General features: G+C 35.0%; 4 protein-coding genes and 1 non-coding gene across 6 annotated transcripts; 3 read left to right on the top strand and 2 right to left on the bottom strand.

Moving 5' to 3' along the window:
* Nucleotides 1–281: 281 nt before the first annotated feature.
* LOC113855221 (PTI1-like tyrosine-protein kinase At3g15890) lies at nt 282–3,211 on the bottom strand. Of its 2 annotated transcripts, XM_027486767.1 has the most exons (5): nt 3,068–3,211; nt 2,883–2,979; nt 2,274–2,421; nt 1,251–1,513; nt 282–1,175 (listed from the first exon to the last, which is right to left on the bottom strand). In XM_027486767.1, the coding sequence occupies exons 2-5, from the start codon at nt 2,924–2,926 to the stop codon at nt 545–547; spliced, it is 1,086 nt and encodes a 361-aa protein (XP_027342568.1). In that variant the 5' UTR covers nt 2,927–2,979; nt 3,068–3,211; the 3' UTR covers nt 282–544. The 2 variants fall into 2 exon arrangements, with proteins under 2 accessions (XP_027342568.1, XP_027342567.1); XM_027486766.1 differs by having other exon boundaries at nt 2,883–3,211.
* Nucleotides 3,212–6,065: 2,854 nt separating this feature from the next.
* Nucleotides 6,066–7,442, bottom strand: LOC113856035 (protein TOO MANY MOUTHS). Its single transcript, XM_027487658.1, has one exon. The coding sequence runs from the start codon at nt 7,440–7,442 to the stop codon at nt 6,066–6,068; it is 1,377 nt and encodes a 458-aa protein (XP_027343459.1).
* Nucleotides 7,443–8,559: 1,117 nt separating this feature from the next.
* On the top strand, nt 8,560–10,087 carry LOC113856034 (SNF1-related protein kinase regulatory subunit gamma-like PV42a). Its single transcript, XM_027487657.1, has 3 exons — nt 8,560–9,002; nt 9,269–9,623; nt 9,740–10,087. The coding sequence occupies exons 1-3, from the start codon at nt 8,560–8,562 to the stop codon at nt 10,085–10,087; spliced, it is 1,146 nt and encodes a 381-aa protein (XP_027343458.1).
* A 401-nt stretch (nt 10,088–10,488) lies between these two features.
* On the top strand, nt 10,489–10,561 carry TRNAA-AGC. The gene has a single exon. It is a non-coding gene; the product is annotated as a tRNA-Ala (tRNA).
* Nucleotides 10,562–13,680: 3,119 nt separating this feature from the next.
* Nucleotides 13,681–15,719, top strand: LOC113856460 (pseudo histidine-containing phosphotransfer protein 6-like). Its single transcript, XM_027488278.1, has 5 exons — nt 13,681–14,351; nt 14,467–14,597; nt 14,731–14,874; nt 15,210–15,282; nt 15,392–15,719. Exons 1-5 carry the CDS (start codon nt 14,283–14,285, stop codon nt 15,446–15,448), a joined length of 474 nt encoding a protein of 157 aa, XP_027344079.1. The 5' UTR covers nt 13,681–14,282; the 3' UTR covers nt 15,449–15,719.
* Nucleotides 15,720–16,658: the final 939 nt, after the last annotated feature.

Raw genomic sequence — 16,658 nt, 5'->3', positions numbered from 1 at the left:
TATTACTTGAAAGTTACATATATAAATAGTAAGATATTTGAAGTTATTAAAAGTTTGGGATCTCAGTATTATAGTACTGACTGCTACTGTTTTAAATCTGGCTAGAATCGCTCCTTTCCCTTGTTTTTCCTTTAGGACATAAATTTTAACTACTGAGGATGGGACACTATATTTAGGACCTTAAAGCCTAGATAATGGCCATGCATAGCGTCTGACTTAGTTTAATAAATTATACCCCAACCAAAAGAAAGAGTTTTCTACCAATTTTAAAAAAGTTACAATTTCAGAAAACTTCACAATCTGTATTTAAAATATCGAATTCCTAGTTTCAGGCCTTCAGCAATTTTGCATGGTTCATAGCCACATTCATTGTATGGCTAAGCCAAACATGCAGCCGCTGCCCCAATAAATAGGCGCCAAGTGTTTCCCTGCACAAACCAATATTAAAAATAATACAAAAAAGCAATCCCGAAAATTCACAATCTGTATTTAACATATGAAATCCAAAGTTTCATCTTTCTTGCACACTTCATGGCTCTCTATTCTATTCCAACTCATGTTTTGATTCTTTCTCTTCTGAGATTAAATCTGAACTGGCATCAGCAGCTGAGGTCCCATCATCATGTCCTACAGCAGGAGGGTTTTGAAAGAGTTCATTATTTTCTAGCTGAGCAAACTTATCTTTGGATTCACCCTTCAGTAACTCTACCACCTCAAGGATGGTGGGTCTCTTTTCAGGCTGACTCTGGGCACACACGAGAGCAACTAAAATAAGCCTTTTGAGCTCTTCTTCGACATAGTTACCATCAAGTCTTGGATCTGCAAGTTCACTAAATTTTTTCTCACAAGCCAATGGAAGTGCCCAATCATTTATTGATCGCTTCAGTGCAGAACTAAGTTTTTCAAGTGGTTTTTTCCCACTAGCAAGTTCTAGAAGGAGAATTCCAAAACTGTAGACATCGCAACTCTCATTTGCTTTACCTAACATGGCATATTCGGGTGCAAGATAGCCAAGGGTTCCCTTAACTCTTGTAGTCACATGTGTTGCTCCATCAGGGATCAACTTAGCAAAACCAAAATCAGCAACCCGTGCTTGAAAATCTGAATCCAACAACACGTTACTTGCCTTAATATCTCTGTGGATGATGTGTGGCGTTGATTGGTGGTGAAGATATCTGAAAGTAATTAAATTTTAGTATTAATGTAATGATAGAGGCAGATGAGCATAAGGAAGCCAGGTTGGCACTCACGCGATTCCCTCAGCAGATCCAATTGCAATATTCATCCGTCGGTTCCAATCAAGAAGGCTTTCGGCTGAGTGCTGTCCATGAAGATGAGAGAGCAGGCTCAAATTCGGCATGTAATCGTACACGATTAACCGTTCCTGACCTTCAGCACAATAGCCACGTAGACTAAGAAGATTCTTGTGTCGTACTCTTGCCAATATCTCAACTTCAACAGCAAATTCCATGTCTGCTTTGTTGCTCCAAACTTTCAATCTTTTCACTGCAATCTGCATGTGTACACAGATCAAAATACATATAATTGCAAGCAGCCATCATGGAGAGATCTTGGAAAAATTAAAAAAGGTTACTGTGGTGGCCATCAGCAAATTAAAAAAGGTTCATTTCTTAGGAAGCAGCTATAGAAATCATGTGTTTTAGAAATCACGTAAGGTCAAATCACAACTTACAAGTAAAAAAAATCATCCATCGAGGTACAGGTCTCATACTTATTCAATTTTATAAGATTCAAGCAGCAATCATCCTAGCTCAACAGTAGAACTAAGAATGGAAACTCGGGGGAAAAAAACTTATTAAGAAGGAAGCTAAGCAATCAAGTTGCTTTATTATGTTCACTCACAAATCATTACAAGGAGTCTTTTGTACTTACATTGGAGGATTACTGCAATAGCAAAAAACAAAGCCAACGGAGATGCTAGATGTAGGTTATTTTCCCTTCTATCCCAAATTTTATTGAGAGAAAAAAAAACATAAATCCCTTATACTCTGAACCTTCTGAGTGTTTCATGATATAACCATCACAATTAAGAGTCATTTAAGATTAAGAAAACCATACGAAATGTTTTATGGGATGTTTCAATCTATCAAATGGCCATAAAATTTGAAGACACCCTATTGAGTTAAATTAAGTAAATTAACCATTACAAACGACTCAGCATTGCGATCATTACTAGATTGATGAAGACAACCATAAACCGAAGCTGACTTGGTAAGATAAAACAAAGAATAAAAGAGAAATTATAGTCCTACTTGCGATCCATCCCAAAGCTGGCCCCAGTACACACTGCCGAAACCCCCTTCGCCGAGCTTGTTATCATAGTTGAAATTATTTGTAGCTGAGTGTAATTCCTTCAAAGAAAACACACGCCATGGAGGTTGTTTCTTCCCCCTTGTTTTGCTGCATTGACAGAGACCCTTATATCAACTATCTTTTGAAAAAGGCATAACTGCGACAAGAGTTTGAATCTAAAACTGTACTTAATAAAGTTTGCAGGCATTGGATCAATGAAACAGGTAACTAGGTATATCCAGAATGATTAAACTATGCATGTCATGTTTAATTAAGTTATGAAGAAGAAACTCAATCTTCCCTCTATTATTCACCCTTGAGAATTTACCTACCAAACCTTTAATAGTCTGGTTTCACACAGCAATTTGAAAGGAATCTCAGCAAAGCGCAGAATCTAAAATCTCTTTTAGAATTAATTATCCTCAAAAAAGAAAGAAAAACAAACTAGAAGTGACATGAGACGAATATCTCACATGTGATCCAAAGCAATAATAATGATAACAAAGTAAAAAGAAAATGTAACAAAAAACAGTTATTCTAAACTAGAGACTAATGAAGCATTGTCATACCGATCCGAAGCATTTCCACAACAAAAGATTGGGCAAAAGGCCATAACCTTCCCACCAAGCAGCCCCCACTGTCACTCTCTCTCTGCAACTCAACCTTCTGAATCGACCAGAGAAAAATGAACAAAATTCAAACTTGAGGATGACCCACCAACCCAAATCAGGCGCTCCACTCAGAAAGCCGTTACCTTGTGATATTGTCCACTTAGCGACAAGGACCTTTGAGAGAAACTGGAGACATGCTTCCTGGAATGTTTTTGCAAACTTTGTGTTCTGTGAAACTGAAAACCGAAAAAGAACAAAAGGTTAAAGCGAATCGGTTATTCCTTATTATTGTTTGATTGAGTAGATGAGATGAGATGGTGTGTAAGCTAAGTCTTCTTCTTCTTCCTCCTCTTTAACTTAATTCCAGCTGTTTGCACATTTCAAAAAAGAAGAAACGCACACGTGGGCTCCATTTTCTTTTTCTATTATTAGAAAAAGGGTAAGGTTTATTAAACTTATTTATTTAAATTAACTTTGAACTATCTTATTTGATGTATATCAATCATCAAAGACCTACTATATCATATAATAAAAATAACAGTTTTATTAATATATGTCTTCATCATTATTTTTTAAATATTTTACATTGATATAATAAATGATTTTTTAATAAAAATATTCAAAAAGATATTAATCCTTATTTCATAAAAGTTTCTTCCAGAACATGCAAGACTAGATTAATGGATTTAGTAATATGAGGTGTCTTGGATTAGGATCAAAGCGAAAATCTCATGATCAGAAAAAAAAAAAAAAATCGTCACTTCATAAAAATGCATAGGAAAAATTTCATACTTCAAAGTAAAACACTCGCGAAAATATGGACATGCATTATAAGGCAAGGTTCCTATATGTTTCTTTTATTGCTTTTGTTAATTCCTTGAAGTTTATGCAATTGTATATATCTGTTCTTAGCCAAATATTGTCGTTAATCTGTATTAAAAAAATGATTGAACAACCAATCATTACCTAGTAAAAGATAAATTTTTCCTTGATTAATATCATAAGATAACATTGTCCCCAATCTTTTCATAGGGATATTCGTTTAGATATTATTTATCACTTGTTGGCAGTGCTTTTCGACCATTGACAGGTAAAGTCAAGTGATGCATAATTGTCATTGTTATGCACTTTCGTTCAGATGCGTAAGCATAAAGAGACGGAAAGTTTTGGCTGCTATAACTTGTCAGTGTGTTTGCAAGCGAATAAAAAGATTAAATAACTTCTATTTAAGACATACAAATAAGAGTTAAATAACACCAATTAACCTTTTCCTTCACATACTACAAGGACATCAACTTCTTAACTTAAAAAAAATAAATTGAAATTAGTCACCCCATCTCTCCGCAAGTCCCTTTATAATGTCACCCTTAGGATCATCCGAAACCCATGGTAGGGCCTCCTTGGTTCCTAAAAATAACCAACAAATCAGTTACCATCAAGGCAATGCCTATCAAACTAGGTAATGATATAAATAAGTAGACGATTCTCCAAAATAACAAATCAACTTTATCAGGAATGTAAGTGTAAGGCCATGTTCAACAAGTTTGGAGAATGAATTCCTATTTGCCTAGGTGCCAGAAAAAAAAATTAAAAAGAAGAAATAAAAGAAGGGTAAGATGGCTAGTTGCATAATTTATTATTTTTACCACACTGCTTGTTGTAGGATACTTTAATATTTTTATATCTAGAAATTTTGTTTGGTTACATGAAATTGAAAAAATAATCTGATTTGGTTTGTGGGTTTTGTAATGTTCAATGTCAGGTGAAGGTGGAACAGTTACATAATTTTCCTAATTAGGTAGGCCTGTGATGATTCAATGATTGAAGTAAGGGCTGCAAGTTATTGTCCTCAAAGACATGCTAAAATGAGTTGTTCTAGAATTTTTTTAAATGTTGCCTTGACCTATAGCAGACTTGCGCAATAGAATAATAAAAACCAATCATCCTATCTTACTTAAACCGTTTAAAATTAATACTACAGATCAAAACCAAATATTTAACTAATCAATCCCTTCCAAAATTATCTTCTGTAAAGAAGTTTTTTTTCTTTCTTTCAAATTACTACGTCATATAAATATCTAACAAAACACTCTCCCCTTCTAGATCTCATTCAGCATTGAGTTTTTTCTGCACCCCTTTTAGGGGTTGCTCTCTGACTTCATAAGTGTTACAAGTTGCTTTACAAATATGTCCATACATATATATATACGGTTCTATATATTCTTGCTATAAATGTAACCCACAATGTCAAAAATGTTAGATAATATATATATATATATATATGCTTTTCCAGTGATGGGACTAAATTTGGTAGAAATGAGGTATAACTTCTTTTTTTTCCTATTGAAGGTGCAACTTGAAAATTCTAATCACTGCCAACATCTTTTCTTAAGCATATGGCCCCTTCAAAGATAATCATAGTAGCCATTAATTTGACACAAATAATGATTGATACATAAATGGGACGCATAGCTGTGAAAGAATGTGATGCTCTTCTGACTAGCCACCGCGACCCGTTTGAATTAGTCGCTACTTGTAATGACGCTGACAGATTACGAACTTTGATGTTGTAGCTCTTAGCCTTACAGTACAGTATTTACTTTAGTATTCATTTCATCGCACTGAATTTAAAGCAAACGAATAATGCTACTCAGCCAAATATCGCTTCACATCATCCATGGTAACATCGTTTTCTGTACATTTACATGCCCATTTTGCCACCTACTCCGTGATGTGCCCCCCCGGAAGATGTGTATCAAACATTATTTAAGGCAAATACATCGAGTCGATTTCTTAATCTTCCTTCATTATCATAATTATATTATAGCATTCTAACAGCGACTATTTTAAATGTCCATTTTAAGTATTCTACCTCGTGTCTATATTTTGTTACATGACGTGTTTTGGATAATTTTTTTTAACATAAGCATTTACAGGGAAAACAAATAACTTTCTTTTAAAGCTTTCTTATTTAATTTTTTTCATAAATTAAGGTGATAACTATAAGAAAATAGCACACAAGGTAAAAGGGCACCAAATCTATAAATTAGGTGACATTAGACGCGATGAACAAAATATTTTCCGTACTTAGTGCTGACAAGGCCATTCTTGGATTCTTTTGCTATGAATGTGAATATTTACTTACAACAAAATTAAAGTTAAGAGTACAAAAGTAGTTAGTCTCAATGACATTGCAAATGAGTGCAGAGCCGAGACAGCATCCGATGTTGTTGTTGGGATGTGGTTCTTTTCGTTAGCTGCAAGATGTTGCACTGTCTTAACCGAACCTGGATTTGAAGTGTCACACAAACTGATACCTAAATCAAACGTGGGATCCATACTATCCCCAAAACCAATGCTTGGATCATAACAAAGCCCAGAATTGTTATTCAGCCTTAGCTTTCTTTTCATTCTCCAAACCATTTCTCTATCAAATGGGACTAACCCACTTAGCGTATTATCATTCAGCCTCAGTTCACTTAGGTTTCTTAAATTTCGGAAGCTCTTTGGAATTGATCCATTGAGGTGGTTCCCATCAAGATGAAGCACTCGAAGGTTTGGTAACCTACCTAGGGAATCTGGGACAGGCCCATGCAAATTCATGTTCGACAAAATTAGGATCATTAGGGCCTTCATACCATCAAATCCATCATCGGGTATAATCACCGAGCCCATTGGATTTCCTTTGAGGATCAAGGCTTGAAGTGAACTAAGGCTCCTTAGTGAAACTGGAAATGGGCCCTGGATTCTATTGTAGCTTAAATCCATAAGCATAAGGAATTTCAGGCCCACGAGTTTGTCCGGCAAAGGGCCCACAAGGCGGTTGCGGCTGAAATCCAATTTGATGAGAGAATGGAAGTCCCAAATGGTAGAAGGGATTGAGCCCATTAGAAGGTTCTGGCTCAGGTCCAATATGTTCAAACCGGGAAAGGTTAAACCGGGTATTGAACCGGTTAGTTTGTTGCTACTTAAATCCAACGACCTTAGACCAGTGATCCGGCCCAATGAGATAGGTATAGAGCCGTTGAGATTGTTTTTATGAAGATCGAGAACCCTCAAGCGAGTTAGGTTGCCCAATTCAATAGGAATGGGCCCCACGTGGCCGTTTTCTCTGAGTACCAAGGTTTTCAAGGACGGGCCCAACTGGCCCAAGAAGGGTGGAATGGGCTGGGGTTTGTAACTGAAGCAACGGTAAAAGAACAACGTCTTGAGATGAGGGAGGTTGGTGATGGAGGGTGAGATGGATGAGCGGGTCGGGTCGCACGTGGGAAAAGCGGTGTCGTCGGAAAGAGCACCGAAGGAGAGAGAGACAACGTGGAAAACGTTGTCCTTGTCGGGCATGCACTCGATGCCGTGCCAACGGCCACGACACACGTCGGGGATGTCGGTGGCCCAATCATTTCCGGTGGCTCTCATGATGTCGTAGACGGCTTCTTGTTCTCGGGTGTCGGTTCGGGCCCCGTCTTGCTTCATGGAATACCCGGTTTGTGGGCCGTCGACTAGGTTGGAATCGGACATGATGACAGTGAACGGCGTGACTGCATGTGGAAAAAAGAAGATACAATAACATAGTATTTGTAGTGTATGGAGAAGACACGGAGTCATTTTGAAGTTTGGTCATGTGATACGAAACTATGTTACTTGCATTGCAATTTTTATAGAGGGTGTGGTTGGTCCATTGATAATAATGAATGTTTTGAGTGAGTGAGAGATTTTAGTGCATAAATGTGAAGTTGGTGATGTTCATGGATTGGAGTAATGTGTGCTCACGAGAAAGGAGTCGTGTGTTATAAATTATGGAGAATTTGAGCATTTATGTGTGTCACGAGATTTATGCTCAGTTGTACTATGGAGTATGGACCCCCACCAGTGACTCATCACCATTCCATTATGTTTCTTTTTCACCCTTCTCTTCCTCCATTCTATTCAAAACTCGTTGTTCGTTTCCTCTTCACTTCATTCAAACCGTTCTTCTAAATACTACTTCAAATCTTATATTTATATTCATTTTTCTATCGTATTATTAATTATATCTATTCCTTTTTAAAAAATTTTAAAAATATGTTTTGAAATGTGTTTATTAAAATAATAAGTATATAAATATTCCATATGTCATTAATTTCAAATATTTAACTAATAAAATTAGTATAGAAATACCGTTGTTGTCATTGAAGGTGCATGACACTCAAGCTTAAAAATATACAAACGAAGAACGTTATTCTTATATAAAATTTTTATTATAATTTTTTGTTTTATTAATTATTTTGTCTTATTTCATATATTTTTAATTATGTAAAGTGTCATAAGTAATATTATCCAACACAGTATTATAAACCTTTGAAAATGGTGTCGCCATATATAGCATGAGCCTTTGATGAGTCATCTAGTATAGAATCACAGATGTCAAAAGCAGAACATGCATGCACAATATTGAAATTCTCACCGGACTACACGTATAATACCCCATCAAAGCAAAATGAAATAGAGCAATAACATAACATCCAAGCTACTACTTTAATTGATTGCATGCTTATCTCTGATGCTCGCTCTATATTTTTCCACCACTACCCATTTCTGCACAAAGAAGCAAATTTTAGATTTTTGTAAGTCAAAGAAAACTGAAACTATACAGCAGATGGAGGAGGCGAAGCCCGGTGGCGGAGCCACAATGCAACGCAGTGAAAGCATGAGACTAAAAGAGAAGAAGGTGAAGGATTTGATGGTGGATAAGAAGAGGCTAGTGGAGGTGCCGTACACGGCGTCGCTGGCTGACACCATGAATACACTGGTGGCGAACAAGGTTGTGGCGGTTCCGGTGGCCGCGCCGCCGGGGCAATGGATCGGGGCTGGAGGGTCGATGATCGTGGAGTCTGATAAACAAACCGGGGCTGTACGGAAGCACTATATAGGAATCGTGACGATGCTTGATGTCGTGGCCCACATAGCTGGTGAAGACCACTTGAGTGGTGGTGATGATATCAGCAAAGATCTTGATCAAAGGATGTCTGTTCCTGTCTCCTCCATCATTGGGCACTCCTTTGAAGGCCTTAGCTTGTGGACCCTCAATCCCAATACCAGGTTAATTGCGCTTCTTTCATTATTAGTGCACTACAAAGTTACTATATACTAGTCAAAATATGAATATAATTTCTGTTAGTTTCACTTTTATCTAATAAAAATAGTATAATGTATAAATATTATATTTTAATTTTTTTTATATTAGTAGAATTATTTGTTAGACTGATGTATCATTTTTTACTATGCTACCTAATGTAAACTTAGCTAATAAAAGGGTTGATTGATTGTTATGGTTATTCTGATGATCTCTATATATTATGTGTTAGCTTGTTAGATTGTATGGAAGTGTTCAGTAAAGGGGTGCATCGTGCTATGGTACCGGTTGATGGCCAAGTGGAGAACGTGTCAGTTGGGGTGGAACTTGTAGAGTCTGCTTCTAGCTACCAAATGCTTACTCAAATGGATGTGCTTAGGTTCTTGAAAGATCATGCTGCCGAACTGCAGTGTGTTATGGCACGTTCTGTTCAAGATTTGGGGGCTGACACTGAAAGAATTTATGCCATCACTGAGCGCACAACACTCATTGATGCCATAAAGTGCTTAAAGGCAGCTATGTTAAACGCCGTTCCCATTGTTAGAGCCTCAGATGTTTGTGAAGATGATCACAAGCAGCATATAAATGCAAGTCTTCATTCTATCCATGCCCTTTTCTTATTATTGTTAGTATTGTTGTCTTGTGTGATATAGAAACATGGGAATGATCCTTTGATGCAAAAATTTGGTGCCACTTTTTGCAGGGTAGATGCAGGAAGCTTATTGGTACATTTTCTGCTACTGATTTAAGGGGATGCTACTTAGCTACATTGAAATCATGGTTGGGAATAAGTGCACTAGCATTCACCGAAGAAGTTGCATCTAGTCCTCTGTACACATCATCTGACACACAGGATAGAGCCTCTAGAAGGGAACTTGTGACTTGCCATGCTGATTCACCTTTGTCAGAGGTAATTGACAAGGCTGTGACAAGGCATGTTCATCGAGTTTGGGTGGTGGATCAAGAGGGTTTGCTAGTGGGGGTTGTGTCTCTCACAGATGTTATTAGAGTTATGAGGCATTCTCTGCTATTAGATTCAGATGATATGTAACGAACAATTTTGTTGCAACTTGGTGCCTTGCTCAGTCAATATTACAGTATATAATGTTGTTGGGTGAGAACTGAGCTTTTGGGAATGCTACCAAACTTTTTGTATTGTACGTGAGGTATATTTCAGCATCTTCAAAATAGTCTACTACATGCACATGAGAATGGATTTTTTTATTTTTTTTTCCAAAGATCAAATTTACTTTACCAAACCAGTTATAATGCTCTACATGTTTTTCAGAGAAAAATGTTTCTTAACACAAGTTCATTTGATGTTTGCACATATTTGTGATATATATGTATAAAAGAATTAAAAATAAGGTAAAAAAAAGATAATTGTACATTATGTCAATTATATAAAACTTTTTAACAAAGAATTTATGTTAATATACCTTGAAACATCGAGGGGATGTAGCTCAGATGGTAGAGCGCTCGCTTAGCATGCGAGAGGTACGGGGATCGATACCCCGCATCTCCATTAATTTCCCTTTTCTAATGGTGAAAATTGGAATGAATTATAACATGCATACAACTTCAAACATTTAGTTATTCTGTAATAAATAGAGGGTGATATATATTTATTGTAATGAATAATGTTTCTTACATAATTTAAGAGCTTGACATTTAGTATCTCATGCTGCCTTATTGCTTGTACACTTTTTCCTCTGTACAGAAAATAGAAACCTCGAACGCATCCTCTAATTGTTCTTTTTTAGTGTGTGTGTGTGTGTTCTCTACAATTTTTCAAGAGCTAAATTACAATATATTATTCATTATTGTTTATGGCATTGCAACAAATTCGAACAGATTCTTCAAAAGACCAAACAAAAATGGAAAAAGAAGGGAGTGGGTGGCTTGCAAAAAGTAAGAATAACGGCAAATAATTAAAAACTTACAAGATAACAACCTCGAGCACTGAGACCATTTTTTCATTATTTTATCATCTTTGCAACTTAATCACCAAAGCCTAACAAGCTATTAGTTATGTTAATTATTTGAAAATGAACAGAGTAAAAGAAAGGCAATGTTTCAACTTTAAGATTCCAAAGAACAAAACTCATTTAGAATTTCGAAACGAAAAAGGAATTGAAACAATAGTCATATAAAGACAGACAAAAGGCATAAATTGGTTGTTGGGGTGGAATAATGGTCACTGTAAATAAGCACGGGAGAGCAAAAAGTTAGCACGATTATGAAGCCTATGCACTATACACGGTTATTTATTATTTATTACTTTAACTTTAACATTGGTATAGTCGCCTCAAAAGTACTTCCCTTAAACTAATTAGCAATTTTAAGATGTTTAACAGCGGTCTGCTTACGTCAATCCAAAGCATGCTTCCATCTATATATATACTTAACACAGGTATTGGCAAAATCAAGTCCTAGGATGATAATTTTTTATTGGGCGTCGATGTTTATATGCATGTGCTATATATAAAGCTAATTTTCAATTATAATATCAATTATGTATTCGTTCCCTAAAACTTAACATAATGTTAAACTATAGACGTTACATATATATTATACACACAAGGACATGCGATATAATCACCAAAACTTAATATTAGGACTTGACACAAATTATTATTAACTCATTATTAAAAATGTCCCAAGGGTTACTTTTCCTTGACTATATAATTGTGCAAGTAAAAGATGATTTGCTTTACAAGGAAAAAAAAGAATTATCAGTAAATTCACCCAATTCAAGTAGTGATCAACAATATCTGTTATCCAAGGTTGACCCAATTAAGGGTGCCTTGAGCATAAGTTCTCATAAAAGGGTTACCAACATTAACTATTAGCTGTTATAATCTCACTGCAAACAACATCGAATGAATACTTCATTTGGCAATTAAGTGTATGTTTGGTTTGAGCATATATAATTAATGAACGATTAGGCCAACACAAATACTATTTTTTTTTCCTTTTCATGTTTTGTTCTTCGTAACATATACAAATGACTAAAACACGTTAAGAAGAATTTGCTTCCGTCGGTAGACTATGGCTTTCGCGCAATTTCGAGGTTTCTATGATTTATAAATCAACATGCTTCTCATTTTGTTTAATCAAACTAAGTTAAAGTAGACGTTCACCCATACCAAAGGTTGGGTTGCGTTCATTTTGTAGGGTCAATTAAAGTGCATATTTAACGCCCTTGCATGTGTGTACTTGTACACATAAAAAGTCTGCAATGCATGCACTCAACTCGTGGTTCACCTTTTAGCTCGATACCAATCGAGAGACTGTTACTTTATTAGGATCTATTTAATTTTAGTATATACGCTCACCTCATTTTCGAGTTTTCTCCTCTTTTATGTGAACTATAATCTTAAACACCCATTCTTAATATTAGTGTATTGCGTAAGAATAATAGGTAAAAAAACACTGCTAGTTTTAATTTTCAAGTTTGATATGTTTGCATTTATTTTTTTTCTTTTCTATCAAATCATTCTTCATATCTTTTATTTTTCTTTCTTTTTCTTCTGACCATTTAAGTAAGGGTATATTATAGTCGAATATTTGAAGTTACAGAAATGCTCAAACTTAAACTTGATGGCATTAAAATTCTTACATGCGTACGTCGCATGGGATAAGCATATGTCTCATTTTCCTTATACAACAACCACTTGCAAGACCAAGTGTGTGTGGTAATTCATAAAATATATATACCATAACCTATAATTTTGTGCTTGATTCCCCCGTGTGTAAAGTAGCTGCTTGATCGAGTCTAGCTAGTTTGCTGTTCAGGCCATCATCAGTTGAAAAGTGTATGCTTCATGCCCTGCTCTGCAGTTTTAAGTTGCACAAAGAGCCAAATTCCAATGCCCCGTGCAAACTTTGGTTAAACTTTTCAATGCGCCACCTGTCACATAGAAGTTAGTACCCTGTTTAAGGAGCATTAACTTTCCTCTGTGCCCAGACCCAGACTTCAAGGGAGCAATCTAGTCCACTGAGCTAGTAAGGGTTTTCTTAGCTTGTCATTTTATTTTATTTTATTTTTTTATTGAGAAAAATAAACCTAAAGTAGTCTTTTATGTATAAAATTATACATGCTTTCTTTAGAAACTGAAAATGGATTAGTTTCTATTTTTGAGATACTAGTTATAATTATGACTGACATGTTATTAAAAAATAAAAAATCAAATATTATTATTGTTAGCTTTTTTTTTTTTTTTTTTTTCTAAACTACACATATTTGGTACGAAATACAATTCTATTCGAATTAAGCATGACTTACTTTAAGTTTTCCTCTAAATATTTAATATTATCAAATTAATTAAAAATTAAATTCGCGACTGTTAATTAAACTGAATTACTAAATAATAAGAGTTTTATTTATTTATTTTATAGAAGAGTGATATGAAAGTCTTCTTGTACTAGTGTAAATTTAAAATTTTTTATTTTTATTTAATTTAGATTTAATATGTTATAATTTATTATTTAAATAACTGTTAAATTTAAGTTAAATAAAAAATTTAAATTAAGTATAAAAATTTTTAAATTTATATAAGAAGATTTTATATATATATATATATATATATATATATATATATATATATATATATGTGGAAGGTGAGTGAAAAGTTACCGGCCGCAGACAGTTGTCGGATGAATGGAGCATGAAGTGGGAACGGAGAGGCGCACGCGAAGTGACCTGAGACGGGAACAGAAGGTGAGGAATTGAAAGACACCACCGTGCGTGGGGGCACGTAGAACAATGGTCCGGTAGATACCCCACATTCACCTCGATAACTCCCACCACATTGCATGCCTTCCTTCTCATTCATCATTTCGTGCTCTATTTTCCTTTTTTCAATTAACAGGAAATACCGTTGCTCAGCATTTGCCAATTATTTTACTTTGAATTATATCTTTATGATACTCATTAGGCATTTATGAATGGTTAAAAAAGGATAACATGAATGGGGTCCTTAATTCCCACGCTTTAAATACTGCTAGCATTCCCGCGATAGCAATGGAAGCTGGAATACAAAACCTAAAAGAAAGAAAGAAACTTGTGGGGTGTGTGTGAGTGTGAGTGTAAGTTTCCTTTGTCTTCACTCCACAGTCGTTGTTGGTGTTAGTTATTGCTTACCCTTTAACTTAATTCATTATTAGTAGTGGTGTTGATTAAGTTTAATTCCCATTCAATTTGAGTGTTTAATTAGTTAGCCAAAACGGGTCTCCCTCTGTGGATGCTTGGTTTCGGTGCGGACCTCTTGTGGGCCGACATGAACCGCCTCCTCGCCTTTCTCTTCCATCAGGTATATACCTTCCTAACGCAATTACGCTAAGTTATAATTCTATAATATAATAGTCATATATTATAATGATATAAAGGAATAACTATTCATAAATGAATTTTGGGGTTTCATGCAGGGAGTGTTGGATGAGCATTTTTTGCAGCTTCAACAGTTGCAAGATGAGACCTCCCCTAACTTCGTCTCCGAGGTCGTCAACATTTATTTCAATGAGTCCGAGAAGCTACTCAGGAATCTCAGAGGATTGCTGTAATTAGTTTCTTCTTTTTTACTTTACATGAATTTGGATATTATGAATTCTCGTTGTGTTAGTTATGATCATACTATATAATATATGTTATATTTTGTCGATTAGTAACTTATTGATGCATGATAATTGCAGAATGGAAAGGGAATTCTCTGACTATAAGAAAATGGGAAGCCATTTGAATCAGTTGATGGGTAGTAGCTCAAGCATTGGTGCCAAGAGAGTCACCAACGTTTGTGTTGCCTTTCGTGCTGCTACTGACCAGAGCAACCGTGCTGGGTGGGTCCCTTATTCCCTCCCTCTAAATATTAATTTCTTCATCTTTTTCTCAACCCAACAAATAAAATAATAATAATAATAAAAACACTTCCTTTTCATTTGTTATAATTAATCACTTTGTTATATGTTCTCTCACACTGTCATAATATCACAATAATACAAATTACATAATGGCATAAATCATATCTCGCAAAAATATTTAATGATAGTTATATCTGATTTTGGTATAGCGCAATTGTAAAAATCTCAAGGTAGTGATTAAATAGCGAATAGTGACTACTAATTTATCTATCATTGGAAGCTAACGGCAACTATTTGTACGTGCCCAATTGCAGATGCTTGCGAGCGTTAGAGATGCTGGAGCATGAATATTGCTATCTGAAGAACAAAATGCATGAACTATTCCAAGTAATGTTACATTGAATCTAATTAGGATAACTACTGCATTGTCATTATTATGATTAAGAAGTTAATACTAATTTACGATGCCATATATTCTATGGTTATATACATGCAGATAGAGCAGCAACGTGATTTGGTAGCAGGAGTGAGATATCCTGGGCAGAATCAATAAAGCAAACGAATTGGTGGAATGAATAAATATCTGGATGAATGTTTTTGCCCTTTTCTTCTCTTTGAACGCTAAAGGCACGCATTTCTAGTTTTAGGTCCTAAAACCAATTATGTAGGGAACAGAAACAACGGATTGTCACCGCCTTTGGTATTTTGAATTTTCCTGTAAATAGTTGTATCATGCTCTCTTCTTGCAGCATGCTTCGCTGTGAGTCGTTTAACTTTTGAATGAAAATTGATCAGTGAAAATCAATCCCTAGTCAATTTAATGCTAACTCATTGCATATATTGTCGATCTATGTTTTGCGTAAAAGAAAAGAAAGGAAATTATCAGTGATATTTTTACTCATTTTATATGAAATGTGATAGAAAATTGAAAATTTTATTGATTAAAAAATACGTTACTCCCTCATTTGTAATTGTTTTATTAAGTTTTCCCTTGCAATCCCTTCCCTGACAGAAGGATTTGAAGAAAATGGATTTCACAGATCTGCTGCAACCCTTTTCTTTTCTTTTTAAACAGGCTATCACCCACTTTGAGTAAACTTCTAAAATCAATTTTATAAGAAAAAAAGTAATATAATAAATAAATAAATAATTTTTTTCATAAATTAAAAATAACTTATATTTTTCTATGTTTTTAGAAGTTCTCTCATTTGACATTGCAATTGGCTGATATTGCAAGACTCTATTAATTAATTGGATATTTATTTTTAAAAAGAGTAAACTTACTTTTGTTTTGTTTTATTTTATTTTATTTTATTTCCTTGCATAGTAAACAGGTGGGGGAAAAATCCACTGTCTTGTTTTTTCTGTCTGTCCACAATATTTTCTATCATTTATTGCATAACTACAAAATCTTATCATAGCTAAGCGATATGCTAAGCAATATTTTATTTTTACTATGGTGGTGTTAATAGTTGATTATGACTGCACCATTTGCTACATATTTAGAACAGATTATGTACGCTTTCTTAGGTAATTGGATATCAGCTATAAAGTATAGTTTTAGATTATCAAGTATGATCATTCATATGCCATATGGAATCGCTACCAAACAGAAAAGCAGGTGTCTCTTAAAGCCCAGCTAGTAAGCCCATTACCAACTGCCACACCAGAGACTAACCCCACCAGACCTTACCGAATCATGAGGAAAAATCGACCTTTTCACCGTATGATAGTCTAAATATCAATACCTGCCAAATCTTCCT

This window comes from Abrus precatorius, unplaced genomic scaffold, assembly GCF_003935025.1.
Source record: "Abrus precatorius isolate BTA unplaced genomic scaffold, Abrus_2018 Scaffold11, whole genome shotgun sequence".
NCBI lineage: Eukaryota > Viridiplantae > Streptophyta > Magnoliopsida > Fabales > Fabaceae > Abrus > Abrus precatorius.
Note: the sequence above shows the minus strand (reverse complement) of the source record. Positions and strands in the feature narration are given on the sequence as shown.

What these genes read in the sequence shown, in the direction of transcription:
- LOC113856034 (XM_027487657.1), top strand. Translation starts at nt 8,560, where the DNA reads ATGGAGGAGGCGAAGCCCGGTGGCGGAGCCACAATGCAACGCAGTGAA. An exon ending in ACCCTCAATCCCAATACCAG is followed by an intron (nt 9,003 to 9,268) that starts GTTAATTGCGCT and finishes ATTATGTGTTAG; the next exon opens with CTTGTTAGATTGTATGGAAG. An exon ending in ATCACAAGCAGCATATAAAT is followed by an intron (nt 9,624 to 9,739) that starts GCAAGTCTTCAT and finishes CACTTTTTGCAG; the next exon opens with GGTAGATGCAGGAAGCTTAT.
- LOC113855221 (XM_027486766.1), bottom strand. Translation starts at nt 2,926, where the DNA reads ATGGCCTTTTGCCCAATCTTTTGTTGTGGAAATGCTTCGGATCG. An exon ending in AGCTTTGGGATGGATCGCAA is followed by an intron (nt 1,514 to 2,273) that starts GTAGGACTATAA and finishes GTACACATGCAG; the next exon opens with ATTGCAGTGAAAAGATTGAA. An exon ending in GGATCTGCTGAGGGAATCGC is followed by an intron (nt 1,176 to 1,250) that starts GTGAGTGCCAAC and finishes AATTACTTTCAG; the next exon opens with ATATCTTCACCACCAATCAA.
- LOC113856035 (XM_027487658.1), bottom strand. Translation starts at nt 7,442, where the DNA reads ATGTCCGATTCCAACCTAGTCGACGGCCCACAAACCGGGTATTCCATG.
- LOC113856460 (XM_027488278.1), top strand. Translation starts at nt 14,283, where the DNA reads ATGCTTGGTTTCGGTGCGGACCTCTTGTGGGCCGACATGAACCGCCTC. An exon ending in AGGAATCTCAGAGGATTGCT is followed by an intron (nt 14,598 to 14,730) that starts GTAATTAGTTTC and finishes TGATAATTGCAG; the next exon opens with AATGGAAAGGGAATTCTCTG. An exon ending in AAATGCATGAACTATTCCAA is followed by an intron (nt 15,283 to 15,391) that starts GTAATGTTACAT and finishes ATATACATGCAG; the next exon opens with ATAGAGCAGCAACGTGATTT.